The sequence below is a fragment of the Malurus melanocephalus genome, unplaced genomic scaffold (assembly GCF_030028575.1).
Source record: "Malurus melanocephalus ecotype Western Australia unplaced genomic scaffold, MMel_1.1 scaffold_724, whole genome shotgun sequence".
Taxonomy (NCBI): Eukaryota; Metazoa; Chordata; class Aves; order Passeriformes; family Maluridae; genus Malurus; species Malurus melanocephalus.
The window spans coordinates 115,829-140,768 of NW_026623956.1; the positions used below are offsets into that span (position 1 = coordinate 115,829).

At 41.0% G+C, this 24,940-nt stretch overlaps 1 protein-coding gene across 1 annotated transcript; it reads left to right on the top strand.

The window, feature by feature from the left end:
• RNASET2 (ribonuclease T2) lies at nt 1–20,983 on the top strand. The gene is made up of 10 exons (XM_057384627.1): nt 1–84; nt 4,396–4,503; nt 6,869–6,935; nt 10,712–10,767; nt 11,773–11,830; nt 12,632–12,702; nt 15,053–15,166; nt 16,672–16,717; nt 16,931–17,005; nt 19,215–20,983. Exons 2-10 carry the CDS (start codon nt 4,415–4,417, stop codon nt 19,404–19,406), a joined length of 768 nt encoding a protein of 255 aa, XP_057240610.1. The 5' UTR covers nt 1–84; nt 4,396–4,414; the 3' UTR covers nt 19,407–20,983.
• Nucleotides 20,984–24,940: the final 3,957 nt, after the last annotated feature.

A 24,940-nucleotide genomic window follows, 5' to 3' on the forward strand; every position in this document is an offset into this window, starting at 1 on the left:
CCGAGGCGGGGCTGTGCGCGGCCCTGGGGAGAGGGGCGGGCAGCGGGGCAGCTCCTGCGGGCCGCGCCGGGGAGCGGGCGGAAGGTAAYGCGGGCTGGTGGGTGCGCGCAGTGTACTGAGGGGAGGGTGAGGGCTCAACCCGAGGCAGCGGAGGTCGGGTTTGAGAGTTTTCCTGCKCTGGCGTCTCTCTGCACCCTCTTCCCGTACCCTGCCCGTCGTGGGGCTGCGCTCCCGCGGTGGCAGCCGGGCCGGAGGGAGCGGTTCGGTCCGCTCGAGGTATTTTTGAGTCGGCCTTTCTGCCTGTGAGAGTGGCTCTCTGCCAGGGAAATTCTCAGTTGCGCGAAGGGCAAAAGTGGGAATTGCAGGCCTGGGACGAGCTCAAATCATGTTAGCTTTCACTTCTTATGCCTTAAATTCCATGCGTTGCAAATCGAAAATCAGCCGAATAAACGGCACGATTTYCCACAGGAAGGAGAACCCGTAATAGTTCTTTTTTTACACTTGACATCAGTTTTGGCATTCTCCTGTCGCCTGGAGGCCTCCCGCTTCCGATGCTTGGGCGATTTGCATTCTTTACAGCTCCTCAAGACGCCTCTGTAATGATTGTTTATCTGGAGTAAAGGCTTTCTGGCGTCGGGAAGTACATGAGTGCTGAGAGCAGAGCCGCCTGTCGCTCGCTGTGCGTGGAGGGCGAGGTGCCGCCATGCTCGGCACTTCCTCGGGAAGCCGGCGGGGCTAAGCGGAGCACCTGCTGCTGCCGGGCTCACCTCGACACTGCTCAACCTCGGTGGCGAGTTCTGCATCGCATTCAACTCTGTGAGAGTTGAACTGCTAAAAAARCGTGTTGTGGTGGTGGGCGTGAGTATCGCCCTGAAAAGTCTTTAAAGCGCTTCTTTGTAGTTACACGGGCGAGCACTCGGGCTTGGGATGAATGGTTTAGTGGGAGTGGACTACGGAGGTCAAAGTTGCCGAGCTAAGGGAGTTGTTATAAATTAAATTAATGCTTCTGGCATACAGTGTTGTGACTTTGCTTGTCTAACTCGTTGTGGCACAGGCAGTGTGTGCTGCCTTGTTTGGGATGCTACCAAAACCATGAGTATTCATTTTTGTGGCTTTAGATGCCAGGTTCACTGTCCTGAATCTTACCTCGGGACGTTGTTGCCAGCATTTAACGTGCCTGCTATGTGATAGCTATGGGAGTCCTCTGCTAATGCTTGAGTGCTCTTTGGCAGCATCTTCCCTTCTGATTCTATTTGCTAAACTAAAGTGTAGAACAGATTTTTTTTTTTTTTTAAATAAATGAGGGGTTTGCTAGTAAAACTAATTGTTAAAAGCGAAAAAAAGGAAGTGAGGAAGTAAAATAGAGATGATTAATTGCTAGTGTCCAAAAGAATCCTGTGCTACATCAGCAGTGCCCTCAAGATGAAATATTAGATTTGCAGCTATAGTGAATGTGTTAAAGATTTCCTCAGTAGTTATTACAAGTTTTCCCTAGTCTTTGATAAGCCTAAAGGTTAAGGGCAGGTAATATTGAAAACAGTATCGATCAATGCTAACATAAATGAAAGTGACCTTGTCCTGACCAGCTTACCAACACACCCACAGGTTTTGCATTCCTTTTCTAGGTATAGTAAACCAAGAGTCATCCCAAAGCTATTCTTATGCTTTGGAATTTTATCTATAATGAAAATGAGTTGATAGCCTAGTTTCAGATAATAATTTTATGTATGTGTGCAGGTTTCATTTTGAAGTTATAACTTTTTTACATTATGAARTCTTATGGAGCATCATGATTTTTTTACTAACTTCCCTAATAAGAAATTCCTATTACTTATTAGAGAAGAGTTGGTGTGAGATTCGTTAAATTATTCTTTCTTGTATTTGTGGAATTCATAATCTAGCTAATTTTTAGTAAAAAGAAGTAATTTGTATTAAAAAAGGATGTGCTTCATCCATCTTAGTTGTTAATACTGTTTTCAAATGGATGTGTATTGCCTCAAATGTGTCTCATTTGGGTGCTTTTAAGGTGAGTTTGATGCATTTTTCACCATCCATCATCAACGTCACAGACAAATAAAAGGTCAGTCTGAATAAATCACCCAGTCTGTAATAATAGTGTTGTGGTAGCTGCAATGTTGTCTTCCCTTAGAGAGAATTTATATATTCTTTATCAGTAGAAAAAAGATTGTGGGCCTTCAAATCTGCTCATTGTCTCTGTTACTCCTRTGTTCTGGTTCCAGGTTTCAGAACAATATGTGAATAAATCAGCACCTTCTGCAGTTTTGATAGCATCATTGTTTGAAGCGTCCTCTGTTCCTGGTCATTATTTGATCAAACATAAGAGTCCAGTAAGAAAGRAAAATAATTGCCTTTATGCTTTTTTTTTTTTTTTGCAACTTAGTCACTAGAAAAGAAGTTTCTTTCTGCCTACCAACTTACATCAAAAGAAATGCCATAATGCCTGTTGGTTATTTTTCTTTCATAATCTACTTCCTTAAGGTGGTTCTTCCACACCTTTGTAGAATGCAGCTTTTTTTTGTGACGTATGACATTACTATCTTTTMAGTGGTATTCCCACTACATCGGGCAGAATTTTGCATGAATCTTACACTCCTTACACATCTGAATGTTCTGTGTTGGGTAGAYAGCTTTTCATGCGGAAAAGTAGTCTTGCTTGGTTTGTGTTCAGTTGAAAATAATAGAAGATGAAATCACTAAGCAGGTCTGTAACACAGAATCACACATTTCCTATTGTCAAATGATGAGACTTGAGATCACTTAAGGTGCAGAACTCTTGGGGAAATTGGATATCTAGCACTTATATACTTGCAACTTCTTTTGTACACTGTGTGAATATGTCCATTTCCTTAATACAGCATAGATGTCTTGCTTAAGCCAACTTTTGAAAAAGATTAGTTCTGTATTATTACTTGCTTTTCTATACAAGTAGCATGCTCCAAATGTTTTTCTTTTTGGTTCTCATCTTGCCTGGTGAGTGAAATTCCTTCAGGAATTTTTAAAGAAACTAGATCAATAATTTAACAATTGGCAGCTAATATTTATCCTATCTTCTRTTAGCCCAAGTATCTTGATAATATGTACATTACAAATTAGGCAGTAATATATGAAACAGAAGTGTATCTTAAGGGTGTTAGCTTCCTCACAATTTAGCAAGATAATGATAAATTTAGCTGATTAATGGTTACTGTTGTTGCCTAAGCCCCTCAGAAGTTTTGAAATCCCCACACATTTTGCAAATGGGGAGGCTGCCTCCTTCATACTTCAGCTCTGGCACGTTGTTTGYGGAACTGCTGGGTTGTGCAAGCAGGGCCCAGAGCCATGGAATAACTGTGGAAAAATGGGCTCTTGTTTATAATGAGYTGTGAATCAGAATTACACTGAGTTTCCTTAAGTTAGCTTTAATGGTTGAATCAGCCATGTCTTTCCTGGTTTCAAAACAGGCTTTATTTGACTGTTATAAGGATGAATTTAAAAAAAACCTTCATAGCAAAAAAAGGATGAGATTGGGCAGTGAGCAATCTTAGAAGAGTCACCTGGGTTACATAGTGTCTTGTAGTGTAGGGTTCTCATTTTGAGAGTCGCAAAATAGGTTTGGTGAGGCTTTAACAACTTGTATGTAAATACAATGTACATCTGTTTCTAGGAGGCAGCATTTGAAAGGGTGTGAAATGTCTGGGGGTTACAGAAAGCAGCTGGATTTTCTTACCTGTGCCAAGTGAAAGTTCTGTTGGTGAAGGCTAAGTTAATTTGTATTTTTTTTTTTATCCCCTGACTTCTAAGGTTCATGAATTATTAGGCGAATTGTGCATGGTTTTATAGGGGCTGTCTCAGTTTTATAACAAGAAAGAAGCTAATTTGGTTTGGGCAGCATTTTTTAAAATATCAGTTTAGTAGTTGACTGGCATTTAGACAGATTTCATCTTTGGACATGATAGCTGGCTTCCTGTGAGTTTCTCATATCAGCCTTGGTCAATCCCACATGAATATTCCATGTTAAGTTCAAAGTTTCTTTAATGAATCACTTTGGGCATTTGAGCTGACCAGAAGTAAAAGTCTTCAATTATATTAAGTATAGTTGTGTAAAAGATTTATGTGTCTCTGTTAATTGGAAGGTGGCTCTTTTGGGACTGTGTGTAAGTAAAGAAAAAATAGGAAATGGTGATCTCATCCTTGATGCCATYAGTTTATAAAAATTACTTTACAGACTGGGGAATCAGGCAGAGCCTTGAAAGTGACCCCCTTTTGATCCACGGTTGTAAATCTAATCTAGAGTTACTATTACCTGCTCTTTCTGACCTAGTACTGTTTTTCTGCATTTTAACATTTAAGTTTGTTGGATAGGGACAAATTTCCACTTTCAACACCTTTTTACAGCGACTTGGATAATAACAAAATGGAACCTGCAAAGCTGCACTACTGGATTCTGGGTTGGTTTTCCATGGCACTGTGTTGTTGGTGTACTTCAGATACTTTTACTCAAAGGTGAGTTGTGCTTTAAAATGAAATGTCTTACTTAAATGAAATTCTTAAGTGCAGATCAGAATGGTTTAACTTCTAATGTAAATTTCATTATTACTTTAATGAGTTATTCTTTCCTTAGGTGAGTTATAAGAAGGCATCTACATTAACTGGAGGAGCAAGGATCATGCCTGAGAAAACCTTTACATTTATTAGTATGTCAGCATGAAGAAAGAGGGGAAGCTTAAATTCCATTTGTTGCACTTAAAACTTTTCTAATCTTGCTGTAGGCACATCATTTAGAGTTGTGATGTAGTAATGATAAAAACTGAAAATGCTTTTGAGACCTGTAGCAAAAAAATCTGGAGTCATTCCTGTGGCATGAACTGCACCAGCTRTTGCATTGTTTACTTTTTTTCCCTTTCTATTTTCTCATTTCTGACAATATAAGATTCTTTTTCGTATGACATCCAACTGAGGCTGTATCAGATTGCTGCACAACCTTCTGGTGATGGTTGCACCTTGGCAAAATCTGAGCTTGAATACAGTGGGCCATGGGAGAAATCACATCCCAAATCAGACCCTTCCGTGGTCAAAGYTGAAATTCCTATTGCATTATATAAGGAGCTAAACTTTTCTGTTTCCTTTCAGTGCTTTGGCAAGAGAATGGTCAAGGGTACTCAGTTCAGTGCTGAACCTCTTTCAATAGCCGCTTTACAGCTGGTTGGTAGCTGTGTTGATGTTTCTTCAGTCCCCAGGATTTAGGCTTTGGCTTGGCCATCTTGGCAACAGAGTCAGCTGGCACATTCCTGAGCTGCACAGAGCAGGATAAATCAGGTCAAAAAGCTTCAGCTATCTCTGAAGCTGCATAGGTATTGAAAATGGTGTTCCTTGAATTCCAGTTCTAGGCATAACTTGTGCTGTTTAGTAAGTACAGTTTTCTGGCCTATCCTTAGTAGCCAAAGAGTGTGTTCTAGGAGAACTCTCTGGCATGATTGAAATTGCAGAAGTTCAGCTGCTATTTCAAATACAGATGAAAGATCTAATGAAAAATGAAAAATCTCATGGAAGATTTTTCTAAGCAAGGATTTTTTAAAAATCAGGGAAATTAACTGCTCTGCAATATAGGGCAATTCCTCTATTCAGGTTTCTACAACAACAGTAAAGACCCTTGTGGCCATGCCTGGTAAGTTCCAGAGCTATTCTCCTAAGTTATTTGAAAACCACAGAATAAACGTGGCCATTGCAAAGTAAAAAAAAAAAACTAGAGCTAAAAACTGAGATGTGATATAACATGGGAAYGCCCCTAGGTTATTCTCAGGTTGAGAAGAATTAACTTTCTCTTTTTTTKGTGGTTTTTTTCCTTTTTCTTTTGGTAATATAGCCTCTGGCAAGAACAAATGGCAGATACGTGGCTATTAACTTTCAGAGCACAGCAATTTATTTTGACAGTTCTGCACATAATGGTGTCAGTTTGAACAATTTACAGTTCTGTTGATTTTTTTCTCCCGTTTGCTGTTCTATGTAATTACTTTGTGTGGTTGCTTAATAGCTGAATATATCTGCTGTCGTGTCTGATGGAACAGGTTTTTTATTTACTTTTAGTTTAACCGGAATAGGTCTGCTCCAAGGTGTTATATAGGCTTCCAGCACATCCTGAACAAACTTTTGAAAGTTTTTTTTTTCCCTCTGCATAGGAATAAAATAGTGCTCTTGGGTCTGTAAGTTATAGATCTCTTATTCTTAGAGGCTTTGCAACAGGTGTGCTCTTGCAAAGTATGGAATACTCCTGAAGTTCTTCCATAGGTAACCTTAAGATTTTGTCATAGCTTGATCACTTATTAAAAGTTTAAAAATKACTTAATTTTTAGTAAGCATTTAAAACTGAGCTGCTTGAATTAAATGTCTGCAAATTGAGAAAGTCAACATTTTTGAGATGTGTAGTTTGTACTTTACATTTTATTCTGATTTTTATTTATCTAAAAATTTGAAGACACTTGCAGGATCCAGTTGCATCTCCTGCAGTGTTTGTGTGTGGTTGTAGTCTTCCATTTTTAGAAAAGTATATACAGTTCCAAGAAGGTTGTATACTTTTCCCCCCAGTTGCCTGTTGGGAAGAATTAGAAGATTCTTAACATCCTAAACAAGACACCTGTTTGGTTTTTAAAAAAATTAAGTATTGTTTCAAAAACATGCCAGTAAGCGCTCTCCTAAATACAAAACAGAACAATGTGGAGATAGGGAATTTATATAACAGTGGGGGTATTAGAAGTTTTCTARATGTGTCGTTTCTCTGTGACTTGTTAGTTTGTGTTTGGAGTGTGTGCCTGAAGTTGTTCCTTTTTTTAAAATGCTTGAGGAAAAAATAAATTTGTCTGTTTCTTTCCAGTGACAGCCACCCTCATTCCTGGAAAAAGCTGTATCTTGCTCATCATTGGCCAGTGACTGTATGTAAGGTGAGATTTTTGTGTCATATTCTCTCTTATCTTAACAAAGGTAGCATGGGATAATAAGTGCGTGAAAACAGATTAAATACTTAATGGGCTTTATTCAATTTCGTTTATGCCTTTATGAAGGCTTTTGCTGATGTTGATGCAACTTTTTCTACTTCCCCCATACTCCACAACAGGACAAGATTCTGGTGTGTTACAGATACAGTAGCTAGTGGTGTTATGAGCTATAGAGGTGTTATGGCATGTGTCTGAGTATTTGTGCTTATTTTCTGTACTTGAAGAGTTGAACCAAAAAGGAACCCAGTCTTCCAATATATGTCTGTCAAAAGCACAGTGTCTCCGTGTGAGACAATGTTTTCAGAGAAAAATATTACAGAGTAAGTGTTTCCTCTGAAGTGAAAAATTTGATAATTTTTTCCAACCAATATGAAATAGATGCTCAGGCAGAAAGCGAAGAGAAAAAARGTAGTTTATTAACAAAACACAGTGCCCACAGGACACAGATTAAAAAGTAACTGTTAGATATTTAACAGTCAGGAACACACGCCGCCCCCTCCCCCACTGAGCTCACCATGTGGTGGTGCAGAGAAAAGATGGCGGCTCCCGTCCCAGGAAAAGAAACAAAAAGAGAAACCCACGTGGCCACTCCCGTAGCAGTGGCAAAAAAACCCCTGGATTATAGTCCTTTCTTCACTGTGGATGAAACAGAGGGCTCGGTGTGTTTTTCTGTTGCCGGTTTGGCTTCTTCCGGAGTCCAGGATGAGACGGAGTCGCGCGGCTTTCTCCCCGCWGGTCCCCAAATTGCTCCAGAAGAAGAATCAAAGCAGCCACAGAGGGGGTCTGTCAGGGAAAGCTGCTGAAGCTWACAAACCAGAGCTAGCTAAAACTGCAACAATKTAACTCYGATGCACACAGTGAGCAAGGACCTTAGGAGCTGGGCTGCAAAAGCAGAGCTCCAAGAAAYGGCTGCTTCGCAGTGCCGGCTTTTAAAGTGCCCRCRCTGCCTTCCCAGCCACCCCTGCTACTTCTTCCAGGTTGCATTTAAAGGCGCAGGCACCTTTTGGGCATGCAAGCCAACGGAATAGGAATACAGAACAGAATTGGCACAAAATCAACCCAAGACACACAGCTAAGAGGTATACTATTGCTATTAAATGTCTACTACTGTCTACTAGTCTACTTACTATCTACAGTAAGTAGAACATTTTTCCTGTGCTGGAAGTACTCAGAGGCCTCTKCTCATACAGTTAACTGAAATATATGATCAGATTTAATGACCCAAGTTTGAGGAACTTTGTGGGTAATACAGAAACTTCTCTTTCAGCCAAATGTCTCTACAGTCAGAAAGKTTTTTTAAGTTTTATTTACTACAATATTAGAGTCTTTACTTACTGTSTTTTAGGTACTTTTCTCATTCCTGTTTCTGAAAATAGATATAAAAGCACTAGAAACAAAAGCTTCCTGCTGCCTAAATATCCAAATAAAACAAGATGCACTTTACATTAGTTAAGTGTGGAGGGCAATATCAATAAAGAAAGTCAGGTGTGTGTAACTGACTGAGACAAAGGACCAAGACCACTGTTCTTGTTTTTGTTTGTTTGCTTGTTTTTGAGGGGAAATAAGGAAAGATTTTATGCAATTTGTATCTGATTTTTCTGTTGACTAAACATCACTCTTCATKACTTGAAGCAGGGATTTTTCAAGAGTTTGTAGTGCCATACATGAGTCAATGTTCAGAATGAGTGGCAGTGCAAATCCTTGCTTGCATGAATGAGACATGAACAATTGGGGAAGAAAAAAAGAAAAATAACATAAAACCCAGAAATGAACCAACCAAACAACCCCCTGCCAACGAGTTTTCCCACTGTGTATTTGTGCTGGTTACTCTCTGGGTAGTGCAGTTGATAAATCGACAAATGTCCTTAATAATCTTCTAGTGAGGTTGTAATGAATAATTGAAGATATTGGGCATTAGAAAATGTAGTCATTCTCACGCTTTGTTGATTTCTTTTGATCTTCTGTAGTAGGAGGTGGAGAGAAGCAGCAAAGAAATGAAGGAAAAAAATTGTACCTGTTTCAAGTCAAAGGTTGCCTGAGATTGAATTAGTCCTCCATCAATCACTCAGATAAATAGGAAGGCTGATAAGAAGTGGTTTTGCACAAGCAAGCAGGGGTACCTAGCTTTGCAGACTAGCATTTGTATTTTTTATTATATTAACTGAAAATGAACATAGGAAAGATACTAAGGCGAGAATTAAAAAGGAGATTGAATGAAGCTGGTCAAAGCATGCAGAGTGTGAACCAGTGTGCTGTGGGTTGCATTGACCATGTGGTTCTACCAGCACACGGGGTAACACCAAGAGTCTGATGAAACATTGTAGAAGAAACTGCTAGGAATGGTAGTGCCATAATAGGGGAGAACTGATTTCAAATTTAAAATGCTCTGGGTATTCCATTGGCATGTATGAGAGCTGCAGTTAAAGACTGGACAAGGAGCACAATTGCACTGTTTCTGTTGCCACCTCAGTTGGGCAAGCTGTTGACTATTAATTTTCTGTACGTTGGGCTAGATAGCCAAGTGCTTCCCATTCCACAAAGCTTGTGTCATGACAGGAGCAATATTGTTTTGGCATTTGTAGTATGTGTTTGTTCAAAATACTCCTTTCAGGAAAGCTGTTGCTGGGTTTCATTGCATGTATTGTTGGTGGCGAGARGGGAGAGGAAGAAAATGGTCTCAGAACAAGAAAGTCTTGCAGAACTCGCAAATTTGCTGCTACTGGCCTGTGGCATGGGAAAGGCAATTAGTGAGATTACAGGCCTGTCTCTGCTCTTCTCTACACTCTGCTCTTGCTCTGGCATCACATAAAAGGCATTGTGGCATAATTAAGACAGAATGCAGAGCCAAAAAGGAGCGCTATTATTATGGGAAAAGACTATCTGAGCAGGTTGTTAGTTAATGGCAAAAAGTGTTTACTTGAAAGAGCTGTAATTGCTAAGAAGAATAATCAGGGAAAATACAGTAATGGTATTCTGTGATGTGTGACAGAAATTTTTTTGGTTTATCCTTTCCAGGAATATGTTGCTGTTTTAAACAGTAATTAATGTGTAGGCTGTTTCTCCTGTATTATCAGTGCTTTTTCTTGGAGGCTCCTTTTTTGGCTTTTGTAGGCAGGTGTTTAGTTTTTCTCTCCATTCCCTTGTCCCTCAAGTTAAAATCCTTAGAGCATGAGTCTGTTTTACTTGGAATAAGCTATATATTTAWTATCTTCTTTGTATTTTGCGCTTTTAATACACTGATAAAACTAGTCCTGAATGCTTAGAGGGTTATGTGCTTGTCAAATATTGTAGTTTATTTCAAATGTTTTTATTTTAATGGCTTTGCACTCCTTGAAAAAATGTAATGATGAGAAAAATACAGAGAACTGCCACCTGGAATATTATAAATACAGATAACGCTCATTCATTCAGCATGGATCAGGCTACTTCCTGTTGCTACTTCCTGAACCTGTCCTTTTGCATTCTCTTTACATGGTCTGCTTAGAATGCCCCTGGCATTCACTTGATCTGCTTCAAAATTTTAATGCCAGTGGGTCCCTAAGTGGCATAATCCATGACAGTTTCAAATAACTGGAGTTCACCAGTTCCTTATATAGCAAGTAAAAGTTAACATCACAGTAGAACCAGCAGTGGGGGCCAGCAGTGAAGGAGGTTTTACTTTTCCTTTAAACATTTTTTTTGGGACACATACAACAAATATTCTGTGGTTTTGTTTCYTACAGATGAATGCTAATGATTGTCATGACCCTCCACAGTACTGGACAATCCATGGACTGTGGTATGATCATAGAGTGTTTTTATTTCAGCCTGAAATGGAAAAGTCAAATTTTGTACCAAGATGTTTAGTGATTTGGTTTTGTTGGGTGAGGTTTTTTAGTTCAGTTGGGATGGGTTTTTGTGGGTTTTTTTTTGTTGTTGTTGTTTTGTTCTCTTTTGTGTTGTGGTTGGGGAGTTGGTTTTTTGTGGGTATTTTTTGGTGATCTTAATTTGTGTATTCTTATGATTCCTTGAAACAAAATGAAAACCCTATGGTTTAACACAAAACTGAAATACGCTTCTGTATCTCATGACTTGTTGAACTCTTGAAATCCTCTTGCCACATAAGCATTTTATTTATACATCTCCGTATAAGATCAGTAATAGTCTCAAGCAGAAAAGGAGCTATACTATATTTTCCCTTCTTTTTTGGTCCCTCTTGAGTACAAAGAATTTGTTAATATCTCATGACTGCTTGTGGTTTAAGTATCTTATCTCCACACAAATATTGCAAATGTGTAGGAAAAACTAATATACTTCAAAGGAGTCAACTCACTGGAATTGGTGCCAATGGCAACAATTCAGAAATTTTCCTGACAAAAATCAGTACAGGAGTTCCAGCCTCCTGGAAAAGTGAACAGCATTATKTATAGATTTCCAGTGAGTATCTTGGTGGTACTTCAGAAAAATCAGATGATGCAGCAATTTAGGAGGTTGGGGCTATCAATGACATCAGTGACATCATGTGCAAGACCCTTCCAAATCATTGACAAACCCATATGGTTTTTACATAGAGTGAAAGGGACCAAAGGGCCAAACAGAGAAATCATGAGAAATCTTTTGTCCATAATTAATGTCATGAAGATTTGACTTCTAAAACACTGTAGAATCTGATAGTTTACTTGCATTTTAAAGTAAAATCTCCAGCTGTAATCCTGCGTGTTTGAAATTCAGACCAATGATATAATGTTGGTTACCATTAGTGAGTGAGGAGACATCTTTTTTCAGTTTTGGTTTTCTTCCCTAGGCCTGACAAAGGTGAAGACTGTAATAGGACATGGCATTTCAATGTCACCGAGATCAAGGTATTTAAGACAAAAACAGACAGACCAAGCAGAGCTAAGTGCAGTTACTTGTGCACATCCTATATGCAAAATCTGCAGTTCGTTATACCACTCTTAATGTTTACTGAGAGGTATGGTTTTTTAAGGACTTCAGAAATTCTTGAAGTGCTTCCGGTACTACTTGAAGTTGCAGTCCTTATGATCATTAGCATTACTTACTTGATTTTTTAAACATGCAGTTTGGCTCGTTCAGCTACATCCTCCTTAAAAAAAAATCTGGAGATCCACCCCCACATTAGTGATGGATTTTCAGCAGCAAAAAGTATCTGTGAAAAGAAAAAGATTCAGTCAGTCTGTGCTCTCTCTTTGTATTTTCTACTGCAAAATCAGAACAAAGAACATAAGAGTTCAGTTTTCTGTGGCTTTTCTCCTAGGGTATTAATCTTTTTTATTTTTTTATACGTAAAAAAACCCCAATATATTTAATTCAACAAAATTCATTCATGTGTTGTAAAGGGRGATAAAGACTTGAGCCAACAAATGTTAACACTGTATGATTGAACAAGTTTTGCAGGGACAGTTGAAGGAAAATCTTATTTTGAGGCATTGTGTCAGTACRTTCAGATATTTACAYAGGYGTACCTGTTACCTCCAAGAACAGCWTTTTCAGAATATGGGGGAAAAAGACCTTTTTCTGCAATGAAATGTTTCAATTATGGACCCTGAAAGGCTCTGTTGAGGCTTCAGTTGTAGAAAATGTAGATTGTATAAGAAATCGCTTTTCAACACTGTAGGTGCATATATTAATTGTGGTATTTTTAGGATCTTATGTCAGACATGAGACACTACTGGCCTGATGTGCTTCATTCATCTCTGAATCGCACCCAGTTCTGGTGAGTACAAAAAAAACTCAAAAAGGATTTTGGATATTATTTTGTAAAAAAACCACCTGAGTAGTTCTTCAGGTGAGATGCTGTGCATGAGCAGTGTCCAGGAGGCCACGGAAGCAGTGTGTCTTGCCAGTCTCATTTGAAGTATAAAACTGTTCTCTTGTAAAATACAGCTATTGAAGAGAGCRCTATGGCAGAAGTTTTAGAGAAATATAATTTAGTAAGAGAATGTTTCCTCCCTTTGTCCCCAGTGAAGAGAAACAGCTGCTGTCAACACATTAAATCTGAATAGCAGTAGCTCTCCTGGGATGTCACAAYTAGCTGCAAGAGCAGCTTCCAGATCACTTTCCTTAGCTGGTTTCATTGTGTTGCTTGCCTTGAGACAGCTTTTCTTTTGGTCTTCCTCATAGAGGAGGAAATAGAAAAATAGAATGCAGTGTATCATGGTAGCCACTTCTCTATTCAGTGAAGTTATTGACAGCAGCTGTGTGCTACACCAAGCTCATGGGTACAAGAGGTGCAGAAGAATGGAGGAGGCCTTCACAAATGCTGGCAGCTGTATTCAGTATCTACATGCCACCCAGCAGCTCCTCATTTCCTTTCTGCTTCAGTTTGCACTTAAATGGAAGAGGTGATGGAGTTTTCATACACCAGTGCTGAATGGTCGGAATTAGCTGTGTTTGCATATTTTTTTTTTTAACTTGGCTGTGCTGCAAAGTAAAGTAACACTGCGAAGAGTATCATCCTAAAGCCTCAGTAAATATTTCATTGAGACTAAAATCTGTCTCTGTTCTGGAAGCTCACAGAACTGATTAAAACACTTGAGCCCATGGCATTCTTGTCTTGCTGCAGGTGAGGTGCGTGGCCACTGCCAGTGCAGATTACATCAAGCCACTCCAATAGCAGTTCCGTGGTAGCAATAATAGGCTTCTTGAATGCCARCAGATCTTTGGCCCTCTATTTCTGCTTTCTTTTTAGAAAAGGCAGGACACTTAAGTACTACTGAAAGCCTTCAAAAGACAGGCACTTCACCATTAGTTGTACGCACATACATGCATATATTTTCTGAATTAAAATTGTCATTCTTTGAACAAAGCCTTGCCTCCATCATACTGCTATTTCAGTAAGATTTGGATTTGACTGTTGTATGCTTCTGATCCAACCTAACTATATTTCCTGCTAAGTGTACCCCTAAGAGAGCTTCTATTTACTTCAGAACTGTGCTGTCTTTTCTCATYAGTAATTTCAAATCCCTTCTGGAAAATCTGCCCATGGAAACTGATCTCTTCCAGGCAATAAACAATTCATTTGACATGCAATTGTGTTGAATGTTACAGCCAAGATGAGAATTCTCTACAAGGCTAAATTTTGGAAAATATAGTGAAAGTCTTACATTAAAGCATCTTCTCCACCGCCTCAGGTCTCCTGACATCACAGTTGCTTTATTAATTCTCTGTTCAGAAGCAATGTACTAAGGTGTTTTCATTCCTTAGGAAAAATCTGAAGTTTTTAATATGAATGCACAATTCCAAGGCAGGGTTTCAAGTGAATAATAGTTGTTCTTCTTCTCTGCTTTTTGGTGAGGCATCATAAGGTCACAGGATGCTGTGATGATGGCAGGAGTTTGTGATTAGATAATCTGCTGAACTGATACCTATGTAGTACAAGTGGCTCGTGAATATTTGAAAAGAATTTAAAAGAAAATACACATCCATAGGTAGTCTTGCTGTTCAGTCTTTCAGTGGACTTTTCCCCCATTTTTTGTCCTGTTTGAATTTGTCTGCTGTACACTGCAAGGTTTTCTTTCTTTTGCTCTCTGTTCCTTGCTCTTAGGAGAATGGGTGGTGGACTAGAAGCAAGACTTGAGAGCAGGCCTATAAAAATTCTGACACAGGCCAGCATAAAAGTTGATGCTAAAGCCTTGTCTTAGCAGCTTGTGCAATTCCACTGTTTCACCCAAAATAAGGCTTAGTCCTTTGAGTTCTGAAAAAAATTTAATGCTTTGAAAGTCTCCACTAAACTTACAAAAAGTTTAGAGACCATTGTTTTCTGGGCAGACTTTTTGCATTCTGACCTCCAAACATCGCTGTGTAAATACACTGAGAGGTCTTTGTATCAYAAGAGCATGATACATGTTTACTTCATAAATATATGTATGTTGCTGTAATTGAAATGGTGGGAATGATCTTTCTTGSGTTTAGTTCTTACACGTGCAATAAATTTGAGTGCAGCGTCCTATTCCACCTGTGTGCCTTCTGAGATATTTGATTTACGTATAACTTGGCTAGATTGTAAAGCACATAAATCTGCAAATAATGTTTTCTAAAGTTTGCATTTTGCTTTTCTCCTACAGGAAGCATGAGTGGGACAAACATGGCACTTGTGCAGCCACACTCGAGGTCCTTAATTCTCAGAAAAAATACTTTGGTAAAGCCTTAGAACTCTATCAGCATATTGATCTCAGTGGGTATGTAAATGAACTTGATGGTCTGCCTTTTATTTCAAATAGTTTTTAAAAGTTTCAAATCTAGCCTAAGGTGTAAGTCTAAACATCTGATGGTAGAGCGGAAATTAATATTAATGTAAAATATCTTAAGTACTGAAGTTCAGAGGAAGGATTGTTATGCTGAGAAGCAGTCTCTGGTCACTTCAGAGTCTGGTAAGCCAGCAGCATCCTTCACAGCATTATTTTAGACAATGTGAGCCAGTACATTTCTGAGAAGCTTTACAGGCTGTATCTTGCTAAGCTATGGTACCTGTAAACTTCTAAACAAAGTGACAACCCCCCCGCCCCAAGCTTCTGAGTCAAACTGAGTCCCAAACACTTGTTTTCAAGGCAGTACTCTGCTCAGAGGAAAGCACAGGCTGCAGGCAAAATCATGCAGAGCATCCTGGGAAAGGGCTGAGAGGCAGCAGAAAGAAAGTAGGTTATGAAAGATGGTGTTCAATCACTGCAGGCAGCCCTCTASTGTTATTTCTAACCCCAATGTGGCACTCTTGCTTTGTCCTGGGGGCTGATTTCTCCTCATGGTTCCAAAGCACTGGCCATTCCAGATTCAAACTCTTGATGAGAATGTTGTGGCTTGTCCAAGTGCTGTATGCATTCTGGCTGCAGGTGAACKCTAGAAGGTTAGAGTCCTTTCCTGATCAATGCTTGGTATGGGTGAGAGAATGTTTGTCTCAGATTTACTGACCATAAATGTCTGTCTGTATAAGGGGACCGTATCTGAGAAATGAAATGGTTTTGTACTAATTTCAAAAAAAATTCAGTAAAACAGTCCCAAAGTTCTGTGGCAGCAGGCGAGCTCTCCCCCGCAGGCAGCAGGTTTACCGTAATCCCCCGAGCCAAGCGGGGCAGGAAGTGAAGCTGCTTCTCACCCTACACACACACACACAGACACAGACACAGACACACACACATACACACGCCCTCCCCTAGCATAAAACTTTCTCCAGAACTTCCCTCTCTCCAAACAGAGGGATAAAAAAAACTGCCAGGCAGGAGCAGTGCTCAGGGAGACTCTTTGGGTGGGGCTACGTTTTTTGTCTTTCTTAATCGCCCAGTCATTAAAAGAATGACTTGGCAATCAGTGTATTCTAGCAACAAAATGGGMAAGAAAATTCTCCAAGAAAGGAAACAAAAGGAGAAACTTTAACCCACAACAATGCYCTACCTGGCACTGAACAGAGCAGTCTGAAACTCCCTTTCCCCTAGCTGTGTCTGAAGACTCAACTCTCCCAGCTCCTMAGATTAAGGGAGGAACAGATTCTTCGTGACCCTGCTGAGTTGGATGGGAAGTGGCTTCTCAAAAAAGGGCCTTTCCTGTTCTGGCAAAGAATGGAAGACAAGTTGCCCTTGTTCCCCATCACTGTAATGCTTGACAGCTTCTTAAGATTATCTGTTTTACCTAAGGATTATGAAGGTATGTTTGCATACAGGAAACATGGAAAAATGTTCTATCTTTGTTTCAGTTGTCTCTTGAAAGCTAGGATAAAGCCACGCAGTTCGTACTATAAGGTAAGAGGCAATTTTTTATAAAACAAAATTATGTGCATGCACTTTTTTCAGTAGGAGGCAACTAATTTCTGTAGAACAAGTGATCTTTTTAAAATTGTGTAGTTCTTTAAGGTTGTGCTATTTCTAAAAGTTTTTGTAAGCTTAACAAGTGTGGGAGCTGTTGGAAGATGTGTTTGTGACCCATTAATCTATATAAACTTTTTACTTTTTCAGATGCCTGTTATAAAGGAAGCTCTAACAAGATTTTATGGTGTAAYGCCAAAGATCCAGTGCCTTCCTCCAGAAGAGGTAAAAACCCCAAACAAACAACAACTCCCCTAACTTCCCAAAATTAAAAAAAAACCTAAACAAAAACCCCTTCTTTTTTATAAGGAGCACTTTTAATCAAAAATAAAGCAAAAATAGAATGAAGAATCTTCAGTGAGGTGAAACTAAAGTCTGGGTGTTCTTTGTGTTCTTCTCCAGCTCTTTGTATTTAGATATTGCTTGATTCTTCCAGATGACTTCTTAACATCTCTATTTTAAAAGACTTAAACCTGCATCTCTTGCATGAATGCTTTAATCACTATGCCAGAGGTGTTGCTGTAGCTGGACACTTTCCACCATGCCTGCTAAGGTTTACTTACTGCATGGCAAATTACTAAAGCCAACAAGAGTGAGCTGATTRAAGCCAGTGACTGTCAGCCTTGGTGAAGGTGCTGCCTGTCAGCAGCAGCCTTCCCTTCACTGGGCATGGCTCTTGTGTTCTGTGTGAAGAAGCTACTCAGTGAACAGAATCCTTCTGAAATAAAGCAGCTCAGAAGCTTATCTCTGAAATTGTTCCATAAAGCCCATACCTAAAGAGGTACAAAAAGTAATTTTGAGTTTCACTGTGGTGCAGGTGACTGTAGTCATTCCTTTTGAGCTGTGTCTCAAACATCCATGTCTTTCTATTTTTCCTTGTCAATGATTGTGCTATGCATCACAATGCAGTAGAGAAGGTACACAGAGACTGTGTGCTTTAAATTATAGGTCACCATATCTGAACCAAAAGTGCCTTTTRAGGAACAAAATAGTGTTCTGAAAAATTACATGTGTAGGTTGCAGAGCTCTTTCTTTTTTTTCAGCTAGGAGCTAGTTACTCTACTCTTGCAGAAACATAAAGTAAAAAACAAAACCCACAATATTTGCTTTCACTTTTTAAAGTGTTTCCTTATTATCTCAGCTTGTTAAAGGTGATTTACTACAAACCCCTTGGCAGAGTTACTGCCCGAACACAGGCAACAAGTTATGAAAACTTGCTAAGATACAGTTGCTATTGGMGTGTGTTATCAACTGATTTGCTTTAGTAGTGCTCTCAGGTTTTTATACTCAGATGTTTTTTAACATGGAAAAAATCTGTAGATTACAATACTTTAAAAATGTGTTTATAAATTACTTTAAGCAACAAAGGCATATTAGTTGAATGTGGGTTGCACACTCGCCCACCTTTTGGCATTAAAGAAATACAGAGGTAACACAAACCTAAGTTTCTAGCTCTGTTCGCTGTGGTTCTGCCATTGCTTTTAGTACAGTTGGGATACTGCTCCAATTATGTGAAAGTAATTTACAGCTTGGGTCTCCTGTGCTTGACAGCTGAAGGTACTGGGTAATAGAAATGAAAAAGCACATCTCAGTTATTTGAGGATAGGCCTTTTTCAGACTTCTAGCCTTGTCCATGCCTGAAGTGCATGATGGAGTTACTTTGATGTTTGAAATGTACTAGACATACTCTCTGTTCTTAAGTTTCTTAAAGAAACCCCAAAACATACAAAACACCCAAAACAAAACAACTCTCACCAACAACACAAACTCCAGACAAACAACAAATCCCTCACCACATTCTTGTATATATTTTTTGGCTTGTTTAATTGTTTCAAAACAAATTCTTTTCCACATTTTGTTAGACCTGAGCATTTGGGGGGATTTTCCTGTAATCTTTTTACCATATGAAAGACCTCCTGCTTTATTAATGGACAATATTTTTCTTCCCAGCCTGTCCCATAGTCCAAAAATAACATTTCTGCTCCTTCTGACAGCTTGGTTCTGTATTCTTTTCAGTAAAAACTATTATAAAATTTAGTTTCTGTTCTCATTATGGAGAGCTTTATTTGCCTCAGTTCCTGTTGTGCTATGAAGCGTTGGTGAAACGTGTCTTTCCAGTCACATGTGCCCTTCAGTATTCACCGAGTTCAGCCTGAGCTCATCATTAAGGTGAACAGTGTCTGCAGTGTGCAGATGAATAAAGGCCAGGATCATATGTCACAGCATTTCATAATGAAGCTTACCACAGGTCCCTAAATTAGTACTGAGTAACAGTATGTACTATAAGCTGTTCAGAGTGGATACCTCTTGCACTTCACATTTTTCAACTGATAAATATGCAAATAATTACTACTCTGTTCTATATATAGGGCAGTGTAGCTGAAGAATTGGTTTATTCTCCCCATGAGGCTGATATTGTCCTTCCCGTGTCTAGGGTGAAGAAGCACAAACAATTGGCCAGATTGAATTTTGCTTCACCAAAGAGCTGCAGCTGATAAACTGCACGGCGCTGAAGGGTGAATCCAACCCAATGCAGGCTCACTTGAAGCTTGGAACTCAGGAGCTGTCGATCTGCAATGATACTCTCCCAACCTATTATCCTTCAGAGGTCCAAGGTCACAAATGAAGACACAAAAGTTTGAAAAACTTTTTAAAAACAGCAACAAAAATCAAACTCCTGTAATATAACAAGCCCCTGTCTGTATCCCAGGGCTACTGTGGATAACTGCTGGAAAACACAGTTCTTTTGCTATTAAAAGAGAATCGTCTACATGATGGATGAGCATCTGATCTACAACTTGGTCTGGATTTTTGGCTTGCTTGTGGTTTGAATCAATGTTCAAAAGAGCACTGTGACTTCTAAGTTTGACTTGCATTTAAGTCTGCCACTTCAGCTGCTTTTTGGTTTTTACCAGTGAGTCAGGGAAAGTAATTTGTGTTGAAAGGATGATTGTCTCTCTGAGATGACAATTTCTTGAGAAGAAAATACTGTAAAGAAAAAGAGTTCTGAGATCTATCTGGGAATTACCATTCCCAGATGTGATAGCCACTGTCTTGCATCATTGCTCTCCAGAAGTGCAGAGCAGATCATGTCCTCTGAGGGGTTGAACCTTTCCTCACTCAGGGATCACAGTGGACTAAAGACAGCTTTTGCATAAATTCTTAGTGAAGTAATAACATTTTCCAGGTGTGAGCTTTTCTCCCCAAAAGATCCCAGGCACACTGTATTTGTAGCTTTACCTGTTTTTTGACTTTTTTTGTGGCATTAGCTCCATACAGCCTTGAGGAACAACCAGTGTTAGAGCTTACATGTTAGTACAGGAGAATGTTAGCCCCTAGAAATATGTTGTTACTAATTCTTAGTTGTTTAAGCATTCAGCCTTGCTACACACGAGTATCTGCACTTTTATATGAAAACAAGATTGTCACATAATCACYTTGTTCCAAGAAACAGCTTTGTATAGATGAAACAATAAATACTACAGGGTTTTCAGTAAAAGGTACAGATGTTGCCAATAGTGCATCTCTACACTATAGTGAATAGTAACATGCCACAGTTGCATGTTTCCAAAGGGAACCAAATTTTGATGGCATCTTCCCCACAGTGCTGTGRTAATCTATGTGTCACAAACTGTGTTTCAAAGAAAAACAATTATGGCTCAAGGAACCATCTGTTTGTTAGAATAATATTACTGTGAAAACAGTCAAGATGACACAAAGTTGCAGAGGGAGGGTGCTACTTTGCTGGAGGGTACAAGGGCTATGCAGAGCAACTTGGACAGGCAAGATGTGCAACCAGCACGGTGCTGGCTAGACGGGAAAAGCCTCCGAGCAAAAGTGTTGCTTTCCAGGGAGAGATCTGGCTTGTTCGCACGCTTTGGAAGGTGCAACGCAGCCAGCCAAGGGGGATCCTCAGAGAAAGCTATKTCGCTGAGAATTCTGCTTGTAAACACTCTCTCTTTGCTGCATCTCTCCAGCCGGCAAGTGGGCACGGCACTGGATATACGGGGAAAGCTTCCTAGCAAAATWGTTGCTTTCCAGTGCGAAATCTTGCTTGTAACACACTTTGGAAGTGGCAATGCTGCAGACTGATGGGGCACTATAGAGAAAGCATTTCTCCAAGACATTCTGCTTTTAATGTCTCTCTCTTGCTGCATCTCGCCGCCTTCAAATGGGCAACTCGCTGGCTAGACGGGAAAAGCCTCCTAGCAAAACTGCTGCTTTCCGAGGCGAGATCTTGCCCGGGAAAGCAGCACTTTTGCTAGGACGCTTTTCCCGTTTAGCCAGCAAYGTGCCCACTTGCAGAAGGGAGAGATGCAGCAAGAGACAGACCTTAAAAGCAGAATGACTGTGAGAAATGCTTTCTCTAAGATGCCCCACCGGTCTGATGCGTTGCAGATTCCAAAGYGTGCAAACAAGCAAGATCTCGCCTGTTTCCACACTTTGGAAGGCACAATGCAGCAGACTGAGGGAGCACCTTAGAGAAAGCATTTATCCGAGTGATTCTCTTTGTAAACTCTCTCCTTGCTGCATCTCGCCAGCGTGCAAGTGGGTATGGGGCTGGCTAGACAGGAAAAGCCTCCTAGCAAAACTGCTGCTTTCCAAGGCGAGATTTGGCTTGTTTGCACTCTTTGAAAGCTGCAATGCAGCAGACCGAGGGGGCATCTTAGAGAAAGCATTTCTCTGAGAGATTCTGCTTTTAATGTCTCTCTCTTGCTGCTTCTCTCCTGTCTGCAAGTGGGCACGTCGCTGGCTGGACCAGAAAAGCCTCCTAATAAAATTGCTGCTTTGCAGGGCAAGATCTGACTTGTCCGCACGCTTTGGAATCTGCAACGCAGCCCACGGAGGGGCACCTTAGAGAAAGCATTTGTCCGAGAGATTCTGCTTCCAAACTCTCTCTCTTGCTGCGTCTCGCCGCCTGCAAATCGTCACGGCGCTGGCTAGAYGGGAAGAGCCTCCTAGCAAAAGTACTGCTTTCCRAGGCGAGATCTCGCCTGTTTCCACACTTTGGAAGGCRCAATGCAGCAGACTGAGGGGGCACCTTAGAGAAAGCATTTCTCCGAGTAATTCTCTTTGTAAACTCTCTCCTTGCTGCGTCTCGCCAGCCTGCAAGKGCGGACATCACTGGCTAGACAGGAAAAGCCTCCTAACAAAACTGCCTCTTTCCAGTGCGAGATCTCGCTTCTTCTCCCATTTTCGAAACCGAATCGCAGCCGACCGAGGGGGCATCTTAGAGAAAATATTTGTCCGAATGATTCTCTTTGTAAACTCTCTCCTTGCTGCATCTCGCCAGTCGGCAAGCAGGCATGATGCTGGATAGACAGGAAAAGCCTCCTGGCAAAAGTGCTGCTTTCCAAGGTGAGATCAGGCTTGTTCGCACTCTTTGGACGCTGCAACACCGGAGACCAAAAGAGCATCTTAGAGAAAGCATTTCTCTGAGATTCTGCTTTTAATGTCTCTCTGTTTCTCTCCCTTCTGCAAGCAGGCAGGTTGCTGGCTGGACAGGAAAAGCCTTCTAACTTAAAGGCTGCTTTCCCATGTGAGATCTGCCTTGTTCGCACACTTTGGAATCTGCAACTCAGTGGCCCAAGGGGGCATCTTAGAGAAAGTATTTGTCCAATGATTCTCTTTGTTAACTGTCTCCTAGCTGCATCTCGCCAGTCTCCATGCCTACATGGGGCTGGCTAGACGGGAAAAGCCTCCTAGTAAAAGTGCTGCTTTCCAGTGTGAGATCTGGCTTGTTCGCAGGCTTTGGAAGCCGCAACACAGCACAGCAATGGGACACCTTAGAGAAAGYATTTCTGCGGGTGATTCTCTTTGTAAACTCTCTCCTTGCTGCATCTCACCACCTGAAAAGGGCATGGCACTGGCCAGACCGGAAAAGCCTCCTAGCAAAAGTGCTGCTTTCCTGGGCAAGATCTCTCATGTTCACACGTTTTGGAAGCTGCACTGCAGCAGACCGAGTGGGCATCTTAGAGAAACCATTTCTCCTAGTGATTCTCTTTGTAAACTCTCTCCTTGCTGCATCTCACCAGCTGGCAAATGGGCACAGTGCTCGCTATACAGGAAAAGCCTCCTAGCAAAAGTGCTGCTTTCCAGGACAAGATCTGGCTTGTTCACACGCTTTGGAAGCTGCAAGRCAGCAGACTGAGGGGGCATCTTAGAGAAAGCATTTCTCCGAGAGATTCTGCTTGTAAACTCTCTCTCTTGYTGCATCTCGCACCTGCAAACGGGCATGGCGCTGGACAGACAGGAAAAGTCTCCTTGCAAAAGTGCTGCTTTTCAGTGCGAGATCTTGCTTGTTCATACGCTTTGGAATTTTCAACACAGCAGACTGAGGGGGCACCTTAGAGAAAGTATTTYTCTGAGAGATTCTGCTTGTACACTCTCTTGCTGCATGTCACCGCCTACAAATGGGCACGGCGCTGGCTTGACAGGAAAAGCTTCCTAGCAAAAGTGCTGCTTTCTGAGGTGAGATCTCGCCTGTTTCCACGCTTTGGAAGGCGCAATGCAGCAGCCTGAGGGGGCACCTTAGAGAAAGCATTTCTACGAGTGATTCTCTTTGTAAACTCTCCTTGCTGCATCTCACCAGTGTGCAAGCATGGACATCACTGGCTAGACGGGAAAAGCCTCCTAACAAAACTGCTGCTTACCAGGACGAGATCTGGCTTGTTTGCACGCTTTGGAAGGCGCAACGCAGGRGACCAAGTGGGCATCTTAGAGAAAGCATTTCTCTGAGTGATTCTCTTAGTAAATTCTCTCMTTGCTACATCTCGCCAGCCTGTAAGCAGGCTCGGGCCTGGCTATACGGGAAAAGCCTCCTTGCAAATTTGCTGATTTCCTGGGCAAGATCTTGCTTGTTCRGACTCTGTGGAAGCTGCAATGCAGCAGACCGAGGGGGCACCTTACAGAAAGCATTTTTCCAAGATTCTGCTTTTTATGTCTCTGTCTTGCATCTCTCCCTTCTGCAAGTAGGCACCTCACTGGCTAGAAAGGTAAAACCTCCTAACAAAACTTCTGCTTTCCAGTGCGAGATCTGGCTTGTTCGCACTCTTTGGAATCTGGAATGCATCAGACCAATGGGGCATCTTAGAGAAAGCATTTCTCCGAGAGATTCTGCTTGTAATCTCTCTGCTGCATCTCACGAGCCTGAAAGCAGGCACAGCGCTGGCGAGCCGAGAAAAGCCTCCTATCAAAAGTCATGCTTTCCAGGGTGACATCATCCTTTTTAGCATGCATTGGAACCCGCAATGCAGCAGACCGACGGGGCACCTTAGAAGAAAGCATTTCTGACAGAGATTCTAATTGTAAACTTTATCTCTTGCTTCATTGGGCCCACCTGCAAGAAGGTACGGCACTGGATAGATGCGAAAAGCCTCCTATCAAAAGTATTGCTTTACAGGGAATAATCTAGCATGTTCGCAAGCTTTGGAATGTGCAACGGAGCACAAGAAGGGGGATCCTTAGAGAAYGCAATTATCCAAGATATTCTGCTCCTAAACTGTCTCTTTGCTGTGTTTCTTCGGTCTCCAAGCGGGCATGTCGCTGGCTATAGGGGAAAAGCTTCCGAGCAAAAGTGCTGCTTTCCGAGGCGAGATCTCACTCGATTTAATGCTTTGGAAGCCACAACRCAGCAGACCGAGGTGGCATCTTAGAGAAAACATTTCTCAGAGAGATTCGTCTTGTAAACTCCTTTCTTGCTGCATCTTCCACTGTGCAAGCGACCATGCAGCAAGTTAAAGTGTTTACAAACAAGAACTYTCATAGAAATACTTTCTGTAAGGTGCTTCCACTCTATGCTGCCTTGTGGCTTATAAAGCGTGCAGAAGCGRTTCTTGCACTGAAAGCAACACTTTTGCAAAGAGTCTTTCCCCTTGTTCCCCACGCGTGACCGCTTGCAGGCAAGCGAGATGCTGCAAATTACAGTGTTTACAAACAAGAATTCTCATGGGAATACTTTCAGTAAGGTRCTTCCACTGTATGCTGCCTTGCGGCTTATAARGCGTGCAGAAGCRMTTCTCGCACTGAAARCAACACTTTCGCAAAAAGCCTTTCCTCTTGTTCCCCACGCGTGACCGCTTGCAGGCAAGCGAGATGCATCAAGTTAGAGTATTTACAAAGAAGAACTCTCATGGAAATACTTTCTGTATGGTGCTTCCA